The sequence below is a fragment of the Triturus cristatus genome, chromosome 2_1, assembly GCF_964204655.1.
Source record: "Triturus cristatus chromosome 2_1, aTriCri1.1, whole genome shotgun sequence".
NCBI lineage: Eukaryota > Metazoa > Chordata > Amphibia > Caudata > Salamandridae > Triturus > Triturus cristatus.
Genome location: NC_140581.1, coordinates 679,600,507 through 679,619,291, shown reverse-complemented (window position 1 = coordinate 679,619,291; position 18,785 = coordinate 679,600,507). Strand labels below are relative to the sequence as shown.

General features: G+C 48.1%; 1 protein-coding gene across 1 annotated transcript in view; it reads right to left on the bottom strand.

Annotated features, from left to right (window-relative positions):
- The window catches only part of ACE (angiotensin I converting enzyme), a 298,219-nt gene that overhangs the window by 22,003 nt on the left and 257,431 nt on the right, over positions 1-18,785 (bottom strand). The window contains exon 20 of the mRNA XM_085632599.1: positions 1,256-1,479. Coding sequence (XP_085488725.1) covers positions 1,256-1,479 — 224 coding nt within the window. The remainder of the gene's footprint in view (positions 1-1,255; positions 1,480-18,785) is intronic.

The following is an 18,785-nucleotide window of genomic DNA, read 5'->3' as shown; positions in this document are numbered from 1 at the left end:
AATTATTGCACCTCCTTTTTTAAGATTGTGCCTCCTCCTTCAAGATCTCCCATCCTCCATCGATATATACCATCATCTCCCTTCAGATCACACCTCCTGCTTCGTTATCACATGTCCCCCTTCGGATCACACTTGTTTTTTTTTTAAATAACATCGCATCCATGCATTAAACATATTCATTTGTTACTAATCCTCGTGTTTCAAGATCACATCTCTTCCCCTCATTGCTACGCCACACCCATAACCCCATTCTTACCTTAAGAACCCATGTTTTTATTCAATGTTACCTCTCCTCATCTTTCAAGATCACACCTCTTCCTTCAGTACTACTCCTATGATTATTAAACATTCATTAAAACCCAACTTCAACCATTAAGATCACTCCTCCCTAAAAATGTGTCAAACTTTCCTCTGTCATGATCATGATCCCATTAAAGTAATCTTTTTGAGGTCACAGTACCTCTTAAAGATCATACTGATTCCTGCCATGAAGTAAGAAGTTTGATCTTGACAAAGAAGACACCGCAAAATCTTCTTTTTTCATAACAACACCACCTTCATCAAGATTGTATCCTTCATTCAAGATGAAAACTCTTCCCGTCACAACCACAACTCCAATCCTAAAGTACAAACCTGCTCTTTCAAGAATATACCAGTTCCTTGTAATATCACCTTCTCATTCTAAAAGCAAATCTCCTCCTATAAAGTACCACACCCTCTCTTCAACGCAATACCATCTTATCCAGGGATCAATGTGCTCCAAAACCAAGCTCTCTCTTTGACCAGAACACCAAACCTGTATAAGAGTAGTCCTTCCCAATGCAAACCTATTCTAGTCCCCGTAACATCACACTCAATCAATAAATCAATCAGTAATCACTTGCTTCCCTCCAAGATCATACCTCATCATCAAACCTGTATAAGAGTGGGCCTTCCTAATGCAAACCTATTCTAGTCCCCACGGCATCACCCTTCTTCCCTCTGAGATCAGACCTCATCATAATAGATTACATTGTCCATCCATCTGACCATCTTAGAAGTGGCCATTCAAGTTTTGACATTTCCTCTTGAGAAGGGATACACCAATAATCCGGCAGAATTTATTAAGGGCGCAAAGTTTGCAGTCTACTAGAAGTGAGTGCTTAAATGATAGTCGGTACTGCAGATAGGCCTTTATCGCTCAAATCTGAGGGATGCTTCCAATGGATAATGACAATTAGGATTATTGCTATCCCCTAAGGCACAATGTCAGCACCTGTATTGCTTTCCACTTTGTCCAGAAGGCCGATGCTTTGCAGGTGGCTGGGTGTGGCGACGGACAGCGCCAAGACATCACCAATGGCCTCGTGGAAGCCAGGGTTGGCTCCTTCCCTGAAGGAAACAGGCTGATCTTTGTACTGCAAGAAATACTGGACGTGTCCCATCTCATGGTGAACAGTGATCAAGTCATCCATATTAACGACGGTGCACTGCTTGATCCTACAGTGATCAAAGAGAATGTAAAAGTACATCAATATGCATAGACAGATAAAAAGGAGCAATGGAACCCAAGAGAGAGAAGGAAACACAAAACATACAGGGATGACATACAAGAGATAAGAAAGAAGCAGGAAAGTATGGAATGTGAATAAAAGAAAGAAAAATAGCTAAGAAAGAAAGAAAGAAAAAGAAAGAAAGAAAAAAGAATGAAAGAAAGAAAGGGAGGAAGCACAGAGAGAGCGAGAGGGAGGGAGAAAAGGGATCAAGAAGAAAGAAAGAAGATGAACAAAAAAGAGAAAGAAGATAAATATAAACAAGCATTTGCAATGCAACAGGTCTGCGATTTACTCTGTTGCAGGGATTCTGCACATACACAGAACTATGCACAGGAAACCAGGACTTCGGTGTATTGTGGTGTACCAAAAACACGCCTCAGTGCCCAAAACCCCTGTTCGGCTAGCTATAGTATCCCATTTAGTTCTCCGTACTACAGCGGAGCTACCAATGATTGGATATCCTAGAACATGTGACTCAGGGCCTCTCAGAATTTGTGGAAACAAGACACTCTTACGCTTAGAAACTCATACCTGTTCACAATGTGAGTAACCAGAGACACTGTATAGTTTAAAATGTTTATTTCAATTAACATGCTCTGTAATGCAGTACACGTGCTAACATTAGCAAAGAAATGCATAAAAACAATATAATCAGCATGGTTACAATTCCATATAATACGAACGGGAATAGCATATTATAATGACAGTGGATGAAGCCTTGTAGCGCTTTACCACCCTCCCTGTGCTACAAGCTATGTTTATTATATCAGTGGAAGACCTCTGAGCTTGGACAGCGGAACCCCCTACCTCAAGTCTTAGATGATAGGATTTACATCTCCGGACAAGCACAACTCTTCATCTGGAAAGGTTTTCTCCAAGTGTTGTTAACTTGCATCCCGTGCAATATTATAAGCACCTGAAAATTCAGAAGCGCAGCTGTGTTCCATGTTATGTCTATATGTGTGTGGGACGGACCTAAGTCGATTAACCAAGTGGAGTTGTTTTCTGGCCTTGAACACGATGTACAGACGACAACAGAAATAGTGAAAGGCAGACAGTTCCTATGTGAAGCAGCACGAGCAAAAGTGTTTACGGGAACCAAGGCATGTAGTGTCGTGTGCAGTAGCGGCAAGATGGCGGTGATGCAAAGCACGGGCTAATGCTAACTTAGACATGTCCGCTGGCACCCCAAACCCTCACGACAACTCGAGTTTGAGCTATTAGCATTGTAAACGACGATGCCTTTTATTTTTGTTTTTAAAACATAAATAAAAGGCTTACAATGCCAATAGCTTAAACTCGCGTAAATGCGAGACCTATTGCATTGCATATACTTGTTATAATTACCTCAGACAGTCCTCATAGTCCTTGCATCTGCTCAGTTTTAAAGTGTAAATATCCAAACATCTCTCAGCCCCCTCAGAAATCTCCTTGTTCATGCCTGACACCAAACCTTTTCTCTCAACCTTTTCTTAGTCAAGGTTTGCCCTAAATGGTTAATGTGCCATTTTGAAAAGGTTAAAATGAAAACCCTCCAAATGGACAAGTTTTCCTTCCCTTGATATTTTGTTATTATCTAACACAGATAATTCACCCAATACTTTTACATACGTTCTGACCGAAGCTGGTATGGAATGTTCTATTCTGCAACCTTTCGAAAAAAACAATAGGACTTTTTATAAAACTTAATCCTCATTCATACCTTGGTACCACTCTTGTTTAGAAATAGCTTCTGTACTCCATTCAGTTATATCACACACATTAGCAACTGCACCCTCTTTGTCAACAGACTTATGCAGGTAGGCAAAAAACAAAAATGAGTGACCTACGGTTCGCTATGGCATTATATATTTATGTACCCCAATATGTAACAGTTATGGTCTACAATAACACTAAAACCATAATACACAGTGTTCAGCAACAAATTGTAACTTATGCCTCTTTAATTTACATAAGACGTATCTGCTATGAGGGTTGTCCATCACCAGTACTTTGCAGCCAAAGTACGAGCCATCATCAAATAAACAGGTATGGAATAACTGAAGAGATCTGTCACGCACTGGTGGACAATCCGGAGAACCTTCATATAGTCCATTCAGTGCAGGTTCCAAATATCTATACAATCTCACTGCTTCTTTACATCTCACGAAGACGCTCGGATATAGAATGATAATGCAAATGCTTATCCCAGCAGATCTCTCCACTTCGCTCTCCCTCCAACCATGCCAGCTCAGGACCACAACTATACACCATCTCAGATCCGTCAACCGAGTACAGCAACCAGCTAAGCAGACTACATCATAAGAAATATCATAAAGGGATCTGCAGAGCTGTTCAAAGCTACAAACATACTGAAAATAATAAAACCGAGCATCAATCTCTTACGCTTCATCATCCATCACACTGCTACTTGCAGCGTCCCATAACACGATAACCGCACCTCGGTGGTCATCATGCATGACATGGAAGCACTTCACACACAGGATCAAAACAAAGAATACATACTTCCAGCCAGGCACCCTACATGGTGTAGTGTGTTACTCACATAGACAAGCACGTCAGCATCCCACATTGGGATAGTAAGCGCTATACAAATGCTGCAAAACAAAATAATACAACATCTGAGCTGTGATGGATGTGTGATTGGTGTGCTTACTGCTGCATTTACTCATAGTCTGGGGAGTCAAAAGCAGAAGTGAGCCGACTGGCTGCCCCAGGCTGTATGCTGTGGTGGGCAGAAACAAAATGTGAGTGACAGCTCAACAGACCAACGGATAAACATGGCTTATCAAAAGGCCAGCGAGATATGCATTTATATATATATTTGATTTATTTATAAGTTTTTAAGAAAACAAATTTTGCGTGACTCTCCAAGAAAAACCTAAAAATGCAGGAAGTCCTGCTTCTCACAGCAGCTCTCGGTAATTCAGCAGGGAAAGCTCCCAGGCACTTCCCCATCCTAGCATAAGCTGCATTAGCACGGTGCAGATCATTCACTTCCCCTCTTCAGCAGCTGCGCCAAGCAGGGCGTAGCTTCCACTGATGCAGCAGGTGCAGTGGCACCGGCCTAGAGGCACGAAGGGCCCGCTGAACCCTGATTATTGTTGTATTTCAGGGTTCACGTGCTAGGGGGCCCATTGTCTTCCTTGCACTAGGGACCACGACACACTTGCTACACCACAGCACTATCTCTGATCCTAAAACCATGTTATTTTGATTTCCTTCTTAGGTGGCCTGTAGCGCTCACAATATGAACTAATTCTCTTCTAAGACTCGGAGTAGATGAGCAACCAGCGAGAAATACGTCACAGGCATTTGGGTTCATTTTCTTCTATTGGGTGGGAGGGGTGGGGGGGGGGGGGTGCGTAGCGCACACGTGGCCCAAGAGGCAGCTTTCCATGCATTTTGTAGGAGGAGGTCCGAAGAAGATCATACGTCACTTTCCACCCATCCTGGTGTTTCAGCCTTTATTTTTTTTTCATGTTTCTATAGAGCTGCTACACCTGTAGGGACTCAGTGCGCTTTACATCCAGCAGTAAAAGTCACAAGGCAAAAAAATGTTTGAGTCATTGGATGGTGTAGTCCAGAGTCATATCTGAATTGAAAGGAGCCGTGGGGGATCACGAGAGAGTAAATGGATGTCCAATTAACTTTAGTGAAACCAGAAGAGATGCGTCTCCATCTGTTTTCTAGAAAGGAGACGCTCTGGTTGAGTCTTGCTAGTGGGAGGAAGAGCGGTTTACAGAAGGGACACAGCACCAGTGGGAGATTAATGTGTGTTGTGAATATTTTACATTTCAGGGTCTCTGGCTGAACAAGTTGAAGTGTGCTGTTGCTCCACGGCCCCTTCCGTCCCCCAGAGATGGGTGAGAGCCCCGCCAGGCCTGGTGGATGGTAGGCCCAGGTGGTGGGCGTTGGTGTAGGGCCCTGGTGGAGGGCCCTAGTGCAGAGCCGTGCATGTCAGGCAGCAGACGTGGAGTTTTAGTCTGGCCGGAATAGAAGCCAGAGTCGGTCTTTCTGCGCCAGTGAACAATGCCGGACTCTACTCTTTGAAGCTATGAGCTGGGCCCCACCATGCAAGACTCCTTCATCTGAGCCAGAGATGTTTAGGGAGCTCCAGATAGGGTGGCACTGGCACAGTTTAATCGAGCCATGAATGACTAGTGCATGAGCTGCAGTGTTGTAGCTGGAGGGTGTCAAAAGTATTTACTTTTCTCCAGTGATCTGGCATTTTACCTTCCTTATTTTTAAATTAGATCCGCTAATTCGGATTCAAAGCTTTCTAAACAGACCTGCATTTCTTAATCAATCAATCAAGGATCTATAAAGCGTGGCAAATCACCCGTGAGGACCTCAAGCGGCTAGAGATATTTTGATCCTCCTTGTAAATAGTTATCTAATTGCATGTACCATGACCTACCCAAAAAAATGCAGATATTGCTGGACCCGATCAGCAATATGTGGTCCAATCGACCTGAGGTGGACCCAGAATATTCAGACCACAGTCCGACTAAACCACCAGCGGATAAACTCTGACCCAGCCTAGCACGCACCTCTCCAGCCGATTCCGAGAAGTTCCAAGCAGCCACCTAGAGGTCAACGAGAGCAGCGTCATGATTTCAACTACTGGCAGGGCAAACTCAGCCTTTCCTTCCTCAAAGGTCGATAAAAGGAGTACCAAGGCATTGGACAACAGCAATGCCTCACGTGCTAGTCCATAGCGAATTAGTTTTGTGTTGTTGTTCGTAGTATGTAATTAGTATTCACATTTTGCCTATTATATTGATTTAAAAATGTTTACCAATAATTGTTCCTGATCCTTTCTGCAACAAGTTGCAGCAGCCCGAGTTCCCGTCTCACAGCGTGCCCAGACATTGGTTTCACTCCAGGGTGCACTTGATTTTTTTTTTTTACATAAATATCCTGGAATACCCAGAGTGCCTCGAGGTCGCACAGCTGCAAGGAGGCGGCAGGCTGCAGAGAATGTGCATCTGTGTACTCGTGCAGCACACAGACCCCGAAGACAGGGAGTTCAAATACCTCCACTCTGCACCAATAGTGAGTCTATGCGCTTACTGCTTATAGCGCCTACAGCCCAACATACTTCCCTCCTGCTGCAGATAAGTGCTTCACACTGTTCAGAATGCCCTTTGTAAAAGTCAACCACCACAGCTTTTACGTCACGTAGGTGTGTATTTTGTTGATCAAATCGGAAGTCGGCACTCAGCTAAAGAGCTTCTGCTTTTACCTGCCTCCCGCCTAGTGCCGCAGCCCGGGGCTGCATTGCGCTACGTGCTCCATCCAGCTTGGAGCTCATATTAAGCTGTAGCAGTGGACTCCTGGCCTGCTATGATCTCCATCCTGCTCTGTTTCTGTCCTTTAGCTCCGCCCAGCATCAGCTGCTCGACCCCTGCGCTTATTGCTGTATTTCAGCACTGACTTGCATGGCTCTCGTCTGTTCCAGTCCTAAGGTTTCACCGAGCCACAGTCCGGAACAAGCGCTTGCCATTCCCGCTGTTTATTTTTGCATCGCGCTTTCACTTAAAGTGAAATCGTGATGCAGAAGTAAACACGCGGAGCCCTGTCTCCTTTTGGGACGGCCCATCCGAAATGGATCTCATGGCTTGTTTGTATAACAGCCTCATAAAGATAAGAAATTGCTTCATGACAGCCGTGAAGCAGGCGATCCAGTCCGGATGGGCCAGACCAAAAGGCGAAAGGGAGGCAATGCAAACAGCTCATTTCCAATGGCAGGCCACCATTTAGCATAAACGTTGATGCCAGCCAATGGAAACGAGGGGCAGGGCTTTAAGCCCTTTTCTGAAAATCCCTCTCACAATATCTCTCGCCAGCGAGCAGCGCATGCTCGCTGCAAAGCTAGGCGAGACCTAAAAAGGAAAATATGAAGAAACAAATATAAAAAAAAGAACAGAAAGTAAAGAAGAAAGAAAGAAAAACAAACAGAGGAAGGGAGAAGGGAAGCAAGGAAGGGAAGAAGCTAGAAACTGAAATGTAATTGGCAGTTTGACTGGTCAACCCTTTTTTGCTGCTGAGATAACATAAGAGCAGCTTCTAAACCACTGCTGAGCAAGGAGGGACTGTGACTGACTGCAGCGGCGGAGAGAGGATTAGTGCTTATCACATGACACTGACGACTCCAGCAGGCTTAGTGGTCCAGTGCTCCCAGGGGCCGGCTGACTCATGCCTCTGTGGCAGAGCAACATGTCAGCGGAGCAAGCAGTGACTGAGCCTCGCTGCTGCCTGCACATTCCGCTCTGAGTGTACCTCTTATCTCTCTTAGTGACACCTCGCCCCTCCCATCTTTCTGATGTCCTTCCTTCCCAGCTTAGGTTCAATGGCCCACTGAGTCTAGGCACCACTTCCAATTAGAGGCCATGCAGTACTCTGACACCCACCAGTGTGTTTAGTAGCCATACGTTATGCTACAGTTTTTATACAGTGCCCACTCACCCAGGGCTTTAAGTGGTCCGGGTCTCGTTCTTAAAAGCAGGTGCAGGGAGAGGTCCCTATGGGGCTCTCTATTTTTGCCCTCACACTCAGGTTGAAAAAAAATCTCAATTTTGCAACAGGACCACTGCTCAAAACTTAGATGTAACTTCAACACGCTCATCATTTCAGAACTGAAGCATTTTCAATGTTTTATACAAAGCCATAGTTGATGCTTATTTATCTTATGCAACTAACAACCATTGACAAAGCTAATAGTACTGGCCTGTTGTAGGTATAATGTTACTTGTTGTATCATATCTGGATGCAATGACAGAACAGCAAAATACCAGTCAAGCGGCAAACTATGCTAGACACAGATTTTCAGTTTACATGTTTTAAGCCACGTCCTTAATTACATGTGGTGGTGAGTTTAGCTGGAGACCAATAGTTGGCCAGGCAGACTGTTTGCGTATGATCTTGTAAGAACGGCGCAAACCATTTATAGGAATTGTCTGTAATGCCCAGCAAAATGCTATGAGGGATGGTACCAAGCGCGGCTGATAAGTCAAGCAAGATCAAGGCAGCCACGCCTCCATGATCAGAAATGAGGTAAATATTGTTAGTGGCTTTTGCTAGAACAGTTTTTGTTCTTAAGCCTTTCAAAAAAACAGATTGGGCCAAGTGAATATGCTGCTGGGCTTCTGAAAAACTCATAAATTGCATGTTAATCACAGATTCTGTGATCTTTGTGATGTAAAGAAATGAGATGATATCTGGATAAAATAGATGGATCAAGCATGGGCTTTGTCAATAGTGGAGTGACCAATGCTTTTTTTAGGTCTCGCCTACGCAGCGCGCAAGAGCTGCTTTGGGTGACCTCTTGGAATCGCTCCAGGCTTTAGTTGAAACTCGTGCATGTTTTGCACTGTTTCCTATTAGTACTCATGCATGTATGGTGTTTACCTTGCGGGAGCGAGCAGCAGCGCCATCTGTTAGCAATTATCGCGCCTGCTGCTGCTCGCTCCCGCAAGGTAAGCGCCATACATGGACTTCCGGCCACGCGCCACTGACACTCCTTTGAGTGGTGCCCTCAGCGTCGCTTTAACTTTCGCTGCTTGTTTTAAGCCACGCCCTTAATTACATGTGGTGGTGAGTTTAGCTGGAGACCAATAGTTGGCCAGGCAGACTGTTTGCGTATGATCTTGTAAGAACGGCGCAAACCATTTATAGGAATTGTCTGTAATGCCCAGCAAAATGCTATGAGGGATGGTACCAAGCGCGGCTGATAAGTCAAGCAAGATCAATGCAGCCACGCCTCCATGATCAGAAATGAGGTAAATATTGTTAGTGGCTTTTGCTAGAACAGTTTTTGTTCTTAAGCCTTTCAAAAAAACAGATTGGGCCAAGTGAATATGCTGCTGGGCTTCTGAAAAACTCATAAATTGCATGTTAATCACAGATTCTGTGATCTTTGTGAAGTAAAGAAATGAGATGATATCTGGATAAAATAGATGGATCAAGCATGGGCTTGGTCAATAGTGGAGTGACCAATGCTTTTTTTAGGTCTCGCCTACACAGCGCGCAAGAGCTGCTTTGGGTGACTTCTTGGAATCGCTCCAGGCTTTAGTTGAAACTCGTGCATGTTTTGCACTGTTTCCTATTAGTACTCATGCATGTATGGTGTTTACCTTGCGGGAGCGAGCAGCAGCGCCATCTGTTAGCAATTATCGCGCCTGCTGCTGCTCGCTCCCGCAAGGTAAGCGCCATACATGGACTTCCGGCCGCGTGCCACTGACACTCCTTTGAGTGGTGCCCTCAGCGTCGCTTTAACTTTCGCTGCTTGTCTTTTAGCGCTTGTTTTACCAAGGCTTGTGTCCCAAGTGCCATTCACAGACCGAGGTTTAGCTTAAGCCATTTCTTAACTCCTCTCGCCGAAGAAGCGACTGCCAGCCCGAGGATTAGTTCCCTGCCGCTGTCTGGGGTGTTAGGTCCTGTAGCTCAGTCCTCCAGCAAAGGCACACTCCAAGATCACACACAAGGCTGCGGTGCACCTGGGCATTGTGATCCTTCTGCCTTGTCAGACACCCTTGGCTGTCCGTCTGAAGCGGGATGTCAGCTTCTGTCAAAAGCCCCTTCTCAGACCCAGACACATCAAACGGGACCGGGGCTGGGAAGCAGAGCTGCCGTGAAAGCTGCAGCCATAGCGCCGCGCCTCCTGCCCTCTCCCTGCACGGGTTTTACAAGCTCCCAGTGACACTTCTCACAAACCCAGCTTGTTTCTCTTTCTCACTCCTTGCCACATCCTCTCCTTCAGCTGCTCCAGACCCCCGGCTTGGCTTGTGCTAGCCTTCTCTGCCTGCTAATGAGGCCGTGACGTCACAGTCGTTCTCCCTGCGCTGGGACAGTAGGGGTTTGCCGTGGCCAGAGCCTGCGTGTTTCATTTTGTTGCAAATCAGCGCCACTTGCTCACAAATCAATAATCTCCCAGGGTTGTTTAGCGAAAAGCAAATTCCCCTTTTAAGTGGGTACGTATGTGGCTGTTGGAAATTGTTGGTAACGCAGCAACAATCAAAACAGATTGCTTTTCGGACGCTAATTATTCAAGAACTCGGATGCTCTTGGTAGTCGACCAAAAAGTTAGCATACTTTCCATCACGGGTTACTGCTTTATATTAAACATGTGTTTTTTGTACTGCCGATGCAGCAGCACAGCTGGGTTATGCAAGCAAAATGACTCCAGCCCTACAGAGGGATTTTAGCTGCTAGAAATTGATCTAGGTTTGAAAGATGACCCGCAAAACGTATCTTTTCTCTTACCGACCAAAGGGCTATAGACAGCCATAGTTAATGTATTTTATGTTGGGTATTTTTTTAGCACATACTGAGTCCAGGGTGGGTTTGTGCAGTGCTTAATTTGAGCTGCTGGCCGACCAGGACACATTTTTGGGGACTGGGACTTATTTTTCATCATCAAAATTTGACTTAGAAAAAAAGCGAGAAAGGCAGAAAAGGAAGAAAATATGTGGAAGAGAATTCAGGAAAACAATTACCAAGGGATAAACTAGGCAGCCGTGGTATTCAGCAGCCCTAACATTCCATAGCACCAGAGACAGACTTTAGAGAAAACCTTTGGGCTCCAGTACATTTATTCTTTTACAAATTAATCACTACTGGCCGGACGCAAGAGAGAATTGAGAAATGTGTGTTTTTCTGGATTGAATACATTAGGACAGGAAGTGGAATAGCACAACGTGATTGGATCCCTTTACTAAATTAGGTTGGCCAACTTTCCGTTATTAATTTGCTGAACACTATGTGCAGAGGCTTTGCATGCCCGGAAATACTTTAGGATAGATTTACTAAGACTGTGCTGGTGCCAGACGCTCAATGCCCATTAGGCTGAAAGGGCTTTGTGGTTGTGAGATAGAATGTGCTTTCATACAGGTGACGCATGAAGGAACGCAAGAAGGTCAAGGCTTGGGTGTCATCAGGTAATAGACTGTAACAGAACCAACAAGCATTGGCATAGCCAATAGGTCTCACTTTTGGGACCTTAGAAGTGTTTAGCCATGCAACAATTAATGTTGTTGCACCAAGGATATTGTGCTGGATAACTAAACACTTATAAGGTCCCAAAGGCGAGACCTATTGGCTATGCCAATGCTTGTTTCATATAGCAGGGACTATTCCCGGTCGAAGAGAGGAGTTACATAAATCAGTAGATACATGGGTAATAGGGCTAGCTAATTTCTGTAAATGATGTATTGGACAAACGTCTAAGACGCTGACATGAGAAAAGCAAGAATACTTGCAGTCTGTCCAACTGATGGCAGTTTAAAAGAAGACCAAGATGGTATATTAAGATCCATGTGGACCGGATTGTTCCTCATTTGAACTTATCCTAAACTGTGCAGCAGTTTAGTAATCATGTCCTGAAAAAAGTCTGATGAAATATTGCACAACTCTTGGGAAGGAGCAATTCAATTGGCCATTGCTGATGGATGTGCCATACTTAGTCATGATTATAGGCAGCTATAGCTTTTTTAACCATCGTTTTATACTGCTGGAGTTGGGCTTTATATGTTAAGGTGCTTTTCAGAATATTCTATTTCCTCCGTAACCTTTCCAGTTTCCTGCATGCCTGCTTAGCAGTTCTGAATGTCTCAGAATACCAAGGGGCAGAGGGTGTTCTTCGTTGAGTTTGGCGGGAAGAAGAGTGTCCTATGATGAAGATATCCATTCATTGACCCGTTTGGTGTTTGAACGTCAGCCATGGGACTAGAATTTTGCTAGACAGTGCCAAACATTCCATCTTCAGTTTAGATTAGGCTCTCCTGTAAATAAATGACTGAGCTCTACCTATGGATACCACATCGTTAAAATTGATGTGAAGTAATATTAATTATGGTCTGACCAAACCTAAGTTACAAAGTTTTTGAATTGAAGCACAGGTAGGTGTCCAAAAATTAGAACCAAAATGTGTCCTATTGAGTGAGTGTTGTCTGTAATCAATATGTGCAGGTCGAAGGCAGCGAAGGAATTAACCATATTTTGGACCCCTCTTTTATTCACATTATCAAAATGTACTTTGAAATCACCTAGGACCAGTAGGCAATCAGTATTTCCATCCAAAGACCGTCACTCAGGCCCTCGTAACAAGCCACCTCAACCACCTCAATCTCCACCCAGCGACTCAGAAGACTCAAGACTATTTAGAATGCTGCAGCCAGACTCATCCTGGACCTCCCCAAATGAACCCACATTGCCCCCCACCTGAGAGACCTTCACTGGATCCACATCCAGAAAAGATGTTCAAGTTCCTCACGCATACCTGCAAAGCCCCCACGACCTAGGACCATCCTACATAAACCATCGACTGAACTTCCACCAACCCACTAGACACCTGCATTCCTCTTCACTCACCCTCGCACCCCCCCGCATCTGTCGCAGCCATAGCAGTGGCCACTCCTTCTCCTACAATCGCTGTCAAGAATTGGAACGACCTTCCCCTCCAGCTCTGTACAGCCCACTCACTGGCAAACTTCAGAAAGAGGTTCAAGACCTGGCTCTTTGATGGATACACAGTGCCCAGATACCCTTGGGGTTGACAGTGCTCCACTCTACAAATGCTGTTTGATTGATTGAGTGAGTATTTAATAGGCAAGTGGCTACTGCAGTCCAAAAAGTTGTAAAAAAGTACCCCGGGGGTCCATAAATGATAATGCATTTGAGCACAGTGCAGACTGATAAAGTTATAGTAAGGGCTAGGTGTTTAGCATCATTAATGGGAGGGATCCTGTGAGCGGAAATTAAGAGGTTTTCTTAAACAATCCAGGCAATGCCCCACCCCATTTATCATGGTGCTCTAAATGCTTTATCAGTCAAACTGTGCTATCATCATAATGAACAGACGTACAGGACCAATAGAGATAAAGAATTTTATTGCCAAAAACTTGTGGGAAAATATTGTGGGGTAAGTAATTTTTACGTGGCCAAACAGCACATGTGCACAATAGGTACCCTAAATATAAGACACTTATAAGTCACTCAGAATGCTATTACTGAAGATGTTGAAGTGACTTCTGGTACACAGGTTTAGACAATCCCTTTTAATTCACTTTAAGAACTTTGGCAATTCACCATCATTACCATCCCAGGCAGACAATGATGCTGTTGTTCTACAGAAGGCATTAAAGGTTGAGCATTTAAGGATAAGTAGCGGTGGAGTGAGTCAATATTAATGGCAGAGACATTAGTGCAGCTGCGGCCCCTGCAGGTAAGCATCGTTGGGCAGGTGGAAGTGGTGGGGAGTGGACAGATGATAAAATAGGGAAAATTAATTAATTAAATAAATAATTCCTATTCTGTCGTCTGTTGACATCCCCCCTCACCCCGCCCCACTGCGCTTATCAGCACGGACCACTGTTGCATTAGTGCTGTCAACATCAGATATATATTTAGTACTTCTCATACTGAAGAGGAGAGGTACTTAAGATGGATTAGTACATTCTTAAATGGTGTGGCATCATGCCATAGTAAGGATGAAACTAGGGTGCCTCTTGAATTATTAAAGAATCATGTAAACATAAGTAGAACCTTAGACTCCTGGAACATGGCAGGTTTTAACAGGCATCTAATGAATGGAGTGTAGATGCGTGTCCATGTTAAACCCCGACTTCTTTTGCCCACTTATTTTAGAGCATAAAACATTTACTTGCTGGGGCGTGGCCAGGAGCTTCAAGAAGTGCTCCGGACCCCTCCGTCATCTGCTCCTTCATCCGCCACCATCGACGAGTGCCTACCTAAGAATCCTGCTGCTGAGCTGCCCTGGGCCCCAGTTCCTCTCTTGGAAGTGGTGTAGGTGGCGTCTGGACGTAGCAGGCCACCTTTGTGAAGCGGTCCCGACTCGCGGCACATCAAAGATGGCGGACCCGCCAGAGCAGTGTCCCGGCTTCTTCTGGTGCCACCGTGATTTGTAGTTGCCTGGTGTGCCCCGCTGGGATATGAGACCTCGAGGGGCTGTGGCTCCGACCCTGGCTGGGGACGGCGCATTCGCTTACTGATCGGTCGGAGCTGCGCCGAGTGGCGGTGAGAGACATGGAGAGCGGCTGAGGTGGCCCACCTGTCACGATCGTACGAGGCTCTTGAGGGGCCGGAGCGCCAAAGAGGGAGATCGGCCGTAAATCGGGCGGCGAGGAGCTCGGTGTTCTGCCCTCGTCCCCACCGGTGGATAGGGCCGCCCGAGCCCGAGACTGCATCTCGCACATTGGGCGGCTGCTGTGCCCTGGACCCCGGGCCTGCTTCTGGCTGACGGAGCACCCTCGTCCAGTTCGTTTTCTCACCGGTGCCGCGGTGGTGCAGTGAACCCTTCAGCTGTCAGACAGACAGCAGCGAGGGTGGTGGGGATTCCTCTCTCCCCCATCCTCTCCTCTTCCTGCGGCATCACACTGGGGCCGACCGCTCGGCGGGGGCCCGAGGACAGCTGTGGCCACGGGAGGAGATTGAACGACTGTACCGGGTGCGTACCCCGGCGGGTTGCCTGCACCGGGACAGCTGTGGACTGGGGACCCTTCCACTGACCTGCTCTGGAGTGCGCTTGGCGAGGTGAGGAGCTGGGAGGCAGCCTGGATCGGCCTATCTGAGGCACTTGATCGTGGACCCTGGGGTGGGCGGAGGGCAGGGGGAGGGTGTCCTGCCCCTTCCCCCCCTCGCACTCTTGGTGACCGAGGACCACTACTGACGGGGACCGCCCTGCGCCTGGTCTGAGCGTTGGTCACTGAACTCCGGGCCAGTCGCCGCCACGTGGAGCACTCTCTTGGCCCACGTGCTCTCTCCTTGGGGGTAGCAACGGGTTGTGTGGAGTGCCTCGGCTGTCAGTCTGGACTGCTGTGGGGGACTGGTGAACTCTCCCCCCCTCTCCCCCTCTCTGTGGCATCACCATGGGGCTGTGGTACTGGGGTAGATGGGTGCCCTTCAGAGGGGTTCGGCTGCCATATCGGGCGGCGGAGTGAGCGAGGCCTCCCTTCTTGGCCCCCCCCGGACGGCCTGCTCCCTGCATCCCATCTCACCAATACTCTTGCACTCTATCCTGGGCTGGATCCTGCGCCTCGGACCCGGTGCTTGTCCCGTCCCGGAGGTGGGACCTGCACGCTCGACTCCCGGCCTGGGGGTGTCGAGGGGGACTGCTGTGAAGGGGCTTCAGCCGTCGGTCGGGCGGCAGGGGACCGGGTGGACCGTTCTCCCCTCCCCCTCCCCTCCTTCCTTTTCTCCTTCTCTTCTTCCCAGCTGCTGTATGCCCTGGGACGCCCCTGGACTGAAGCTCCCACATCTGCTCGCCCTTCATCTGAGTGCCTGGCGGTGGCACTGGCCCCAAGCCTTGCTGCGCCGCAATCATGGGAAGAGACTGAGAGCCGAAACCCAGACTAAAATGGATCAAAACACGGTCATGGATTCTGGGGTGACGGGGGACTGCGGGAGAAGGCACCCCCACACCTGCAGACCTGTCCACTATCCTTCAAGCCATCAGTACCTCCCAATCCTCAGTGGAGGGCAAGATCGAGGAGGTTCGGGTTGATGTGACTCTTATCCATCAAGACCTCCATAATGCCACGGCCCGATCAAGGAAACTGAGTCTCGTATATTCACGGTAGAGGGCGACGTCCAACACCTTAAAGACCAGGTTGCTCGCCTTCAGACTCATACCCAGGAACTGCCGAAGATGCTGAAAACAGGTCACAGAGTAACAACCTCTGCTTGGTGGGGTTTCTGGAGGGAGCGGAACAGGGCCGGACATCTGACTTTGCTGGGTGCTGGTTGCGCTCGTGGAGACCCGAGGGCACCCTCTCCCCATGGTTCGCAATTGAGCAGGCCCACCGCTCTCTCGCGCCCAAGCCTCCGCCGGGTGCGTCCCACAGGCCGATAATAATGTGGATCCTTAACTTCAGAGATCGGGACTCCATCCTGTCCAAAGCACGGAAGCAGCAACACCTCAAATACCAGGGACAGACAATCATGATCTTCCCCGATTACACCCATGAGGTCCAGGGCCAACGTCGCTCATTTGGAGAAGTAAAACAAAAGCTGCGTGCCCTCAACATCCAATACAGGCTTTTCTTCACGGCCCGCCTCCGGGTAGTGTTCCAAAACAAAACCTTTTTCTTCGACTCCCCTGAAGAGACCTGGACATGGGTGACAGAAGAGCGCCCCTTGTGACTCAACGCACGGAGCACCTCTCCCAAGGACAGTAGTGAGGGTGCCCGCCGGGATATGCCTGACCCGCAGCCACCACGCACCCGCTCATGCAGGAGGTGAGGTCTGCGACGAGCACGATCAGACTCACCGCTGGGTCCCGCTCATCATCTGACATCTGGGGCACTCCCGGGTGACCTCCTCGCCTTGCGGCACACTAGCTCTTCGATCTGCTCGTACCCAGGGGGAGCCTCACTCCAGCCATCGCTACTGGATTCTACGGACACAGATCTCTCCCGAAGCCTGGTCCTTCCCAAGGGGCCACCTTGAGTCCACCATGTCTTCAAGCTGTAATTGGTTCCGCGGCCTTGGCGCTGCACTTCAGCTCATCATCAGTTCTATCTCTCGATGGACACTACCACAGAACATCCTGCTATGAGCAGGGGTCCGCCACGATTCCCCATTCCCAAGCGTTTTAGTTTGGTTTTCTTCTAGTTTCCTCAGTTAGCGTTGACAGATGCTTCTGTTGCTGAAGTATAGGGAGGGGGGAGGAGGCAGGGTTGGGGAGGGGACCGTTGTCCTAGTTTTTCCTTGTTGCAATTTGTTCACACTCACTGCTTTGATCAACAGCACGATGACCGCATGTTCCATAGAGTCTGTTGTCCCGGCTCTTCGCTGATACATGTCATACACCACACTTGCTTCCCTGACCAACAGCGAAACAAATGCACACACTATCAGACTTGTAGAGATAAGCCCAATGCTTCACATAGGCCGAACACTCCGCTCGAGCCTGCCACCTGCACGAGACGTCTCCCACTGCACTCATATCCCCCATGACTGACATCCACAGTGGGAAGGGGTCGCTCCATGTAATGTCCTGGAATGTCAACGGACTGCTAGACAAGGTCAAGCGGACAACGGTCCTGCGCTCTGGCCACAATGTCGACGTACTGCTCCTCCAAGAAACCCATCTAGTGGGCAATAAATGCCCCTTCCTGGCGGGATATGGCTATGGTGGGATTTGGCACTCCGACTTGACTTGGGGATCGAGAAGAGTAGCCATCTTGTGCGCCGCACCCTCCCATTCGCTCAGCGTAAGGTCACAACTGACCCTCAAGGTACCTATGGCACCCTGGAGGGAGCCGTAGGAGACTGAGAGCTAAATTTGTTGCCCGTATATTCCCCACCATCAATGATGGCCCCCACACTCAAGCGACTTGCGAGGTTGATAGCCGCCCTGCCCCCAGGAATGACCATGATAGGGGGAGACTTTAATGCAGTCATGGACCCTGCCCTTGACATGGTGGGAGCCCCTTCGTCTTCTAGAATTTCTCAGGCCAAGCTTTTATCGAACTGGGCGACTAGCCTGGGTGTCTGCAACGCCTGGAGACTTTGGCACCCCATGGCCCGACACTACACCCACACCTCAGCATCCCACCACACTCACGCACGACTCGACTACATTTTCATGCCGGCTCTGGACTGTCGGACAATCAAGGAGACAACTATACTCCTTAGGGGTATTTCCGACCACTCCCCGGTGACGCTGTGGTTGGGTGAACTCCCAGATGCGTTACGACCGATCTGGTGGCTGAATGCCTGGTTTCTCCAGGACAAAGATTTGAGACTCGGTGGGCAGCAAGCTCCGCCAATACTTTATCACTAATCAAGGCTCTGTTCCTTCCCCTGGTACTCTATGGGAGGCTGGCAAGGCCACCATTCGTGGCTTCGCCAAAGGCCAGCTCAAGCTTCAACGGGCTGTGCAGGAGTCCCGACTTTCCCTTTTGGAGGCTCAGGTAACCCTACTTGAGAACCAATCGCCCGAGGGGAGGACCGCGGCCCTGAACAGGAGACTGGCATTCCTGCGAGATGAGCTCAGGCAGACGTCCCTCGAAGCTGCCAAACTGCTCTGGAGGTCTTCGGTGGCGTGGGTCTACGGATGTGGAGACAAAAATGGGAAGCTCCTCCATCAGCTGGCCACATACCCGATGGCCAACCGCATTATTGCCGAAGTGATAGCTCTGAATGGCGAGGTCCAATGCCGGTCTCTGGCGGTGGTGGCTCAAGCTGCATACTACACAGCCCAATACACTGCGCAGCCATCCGGTC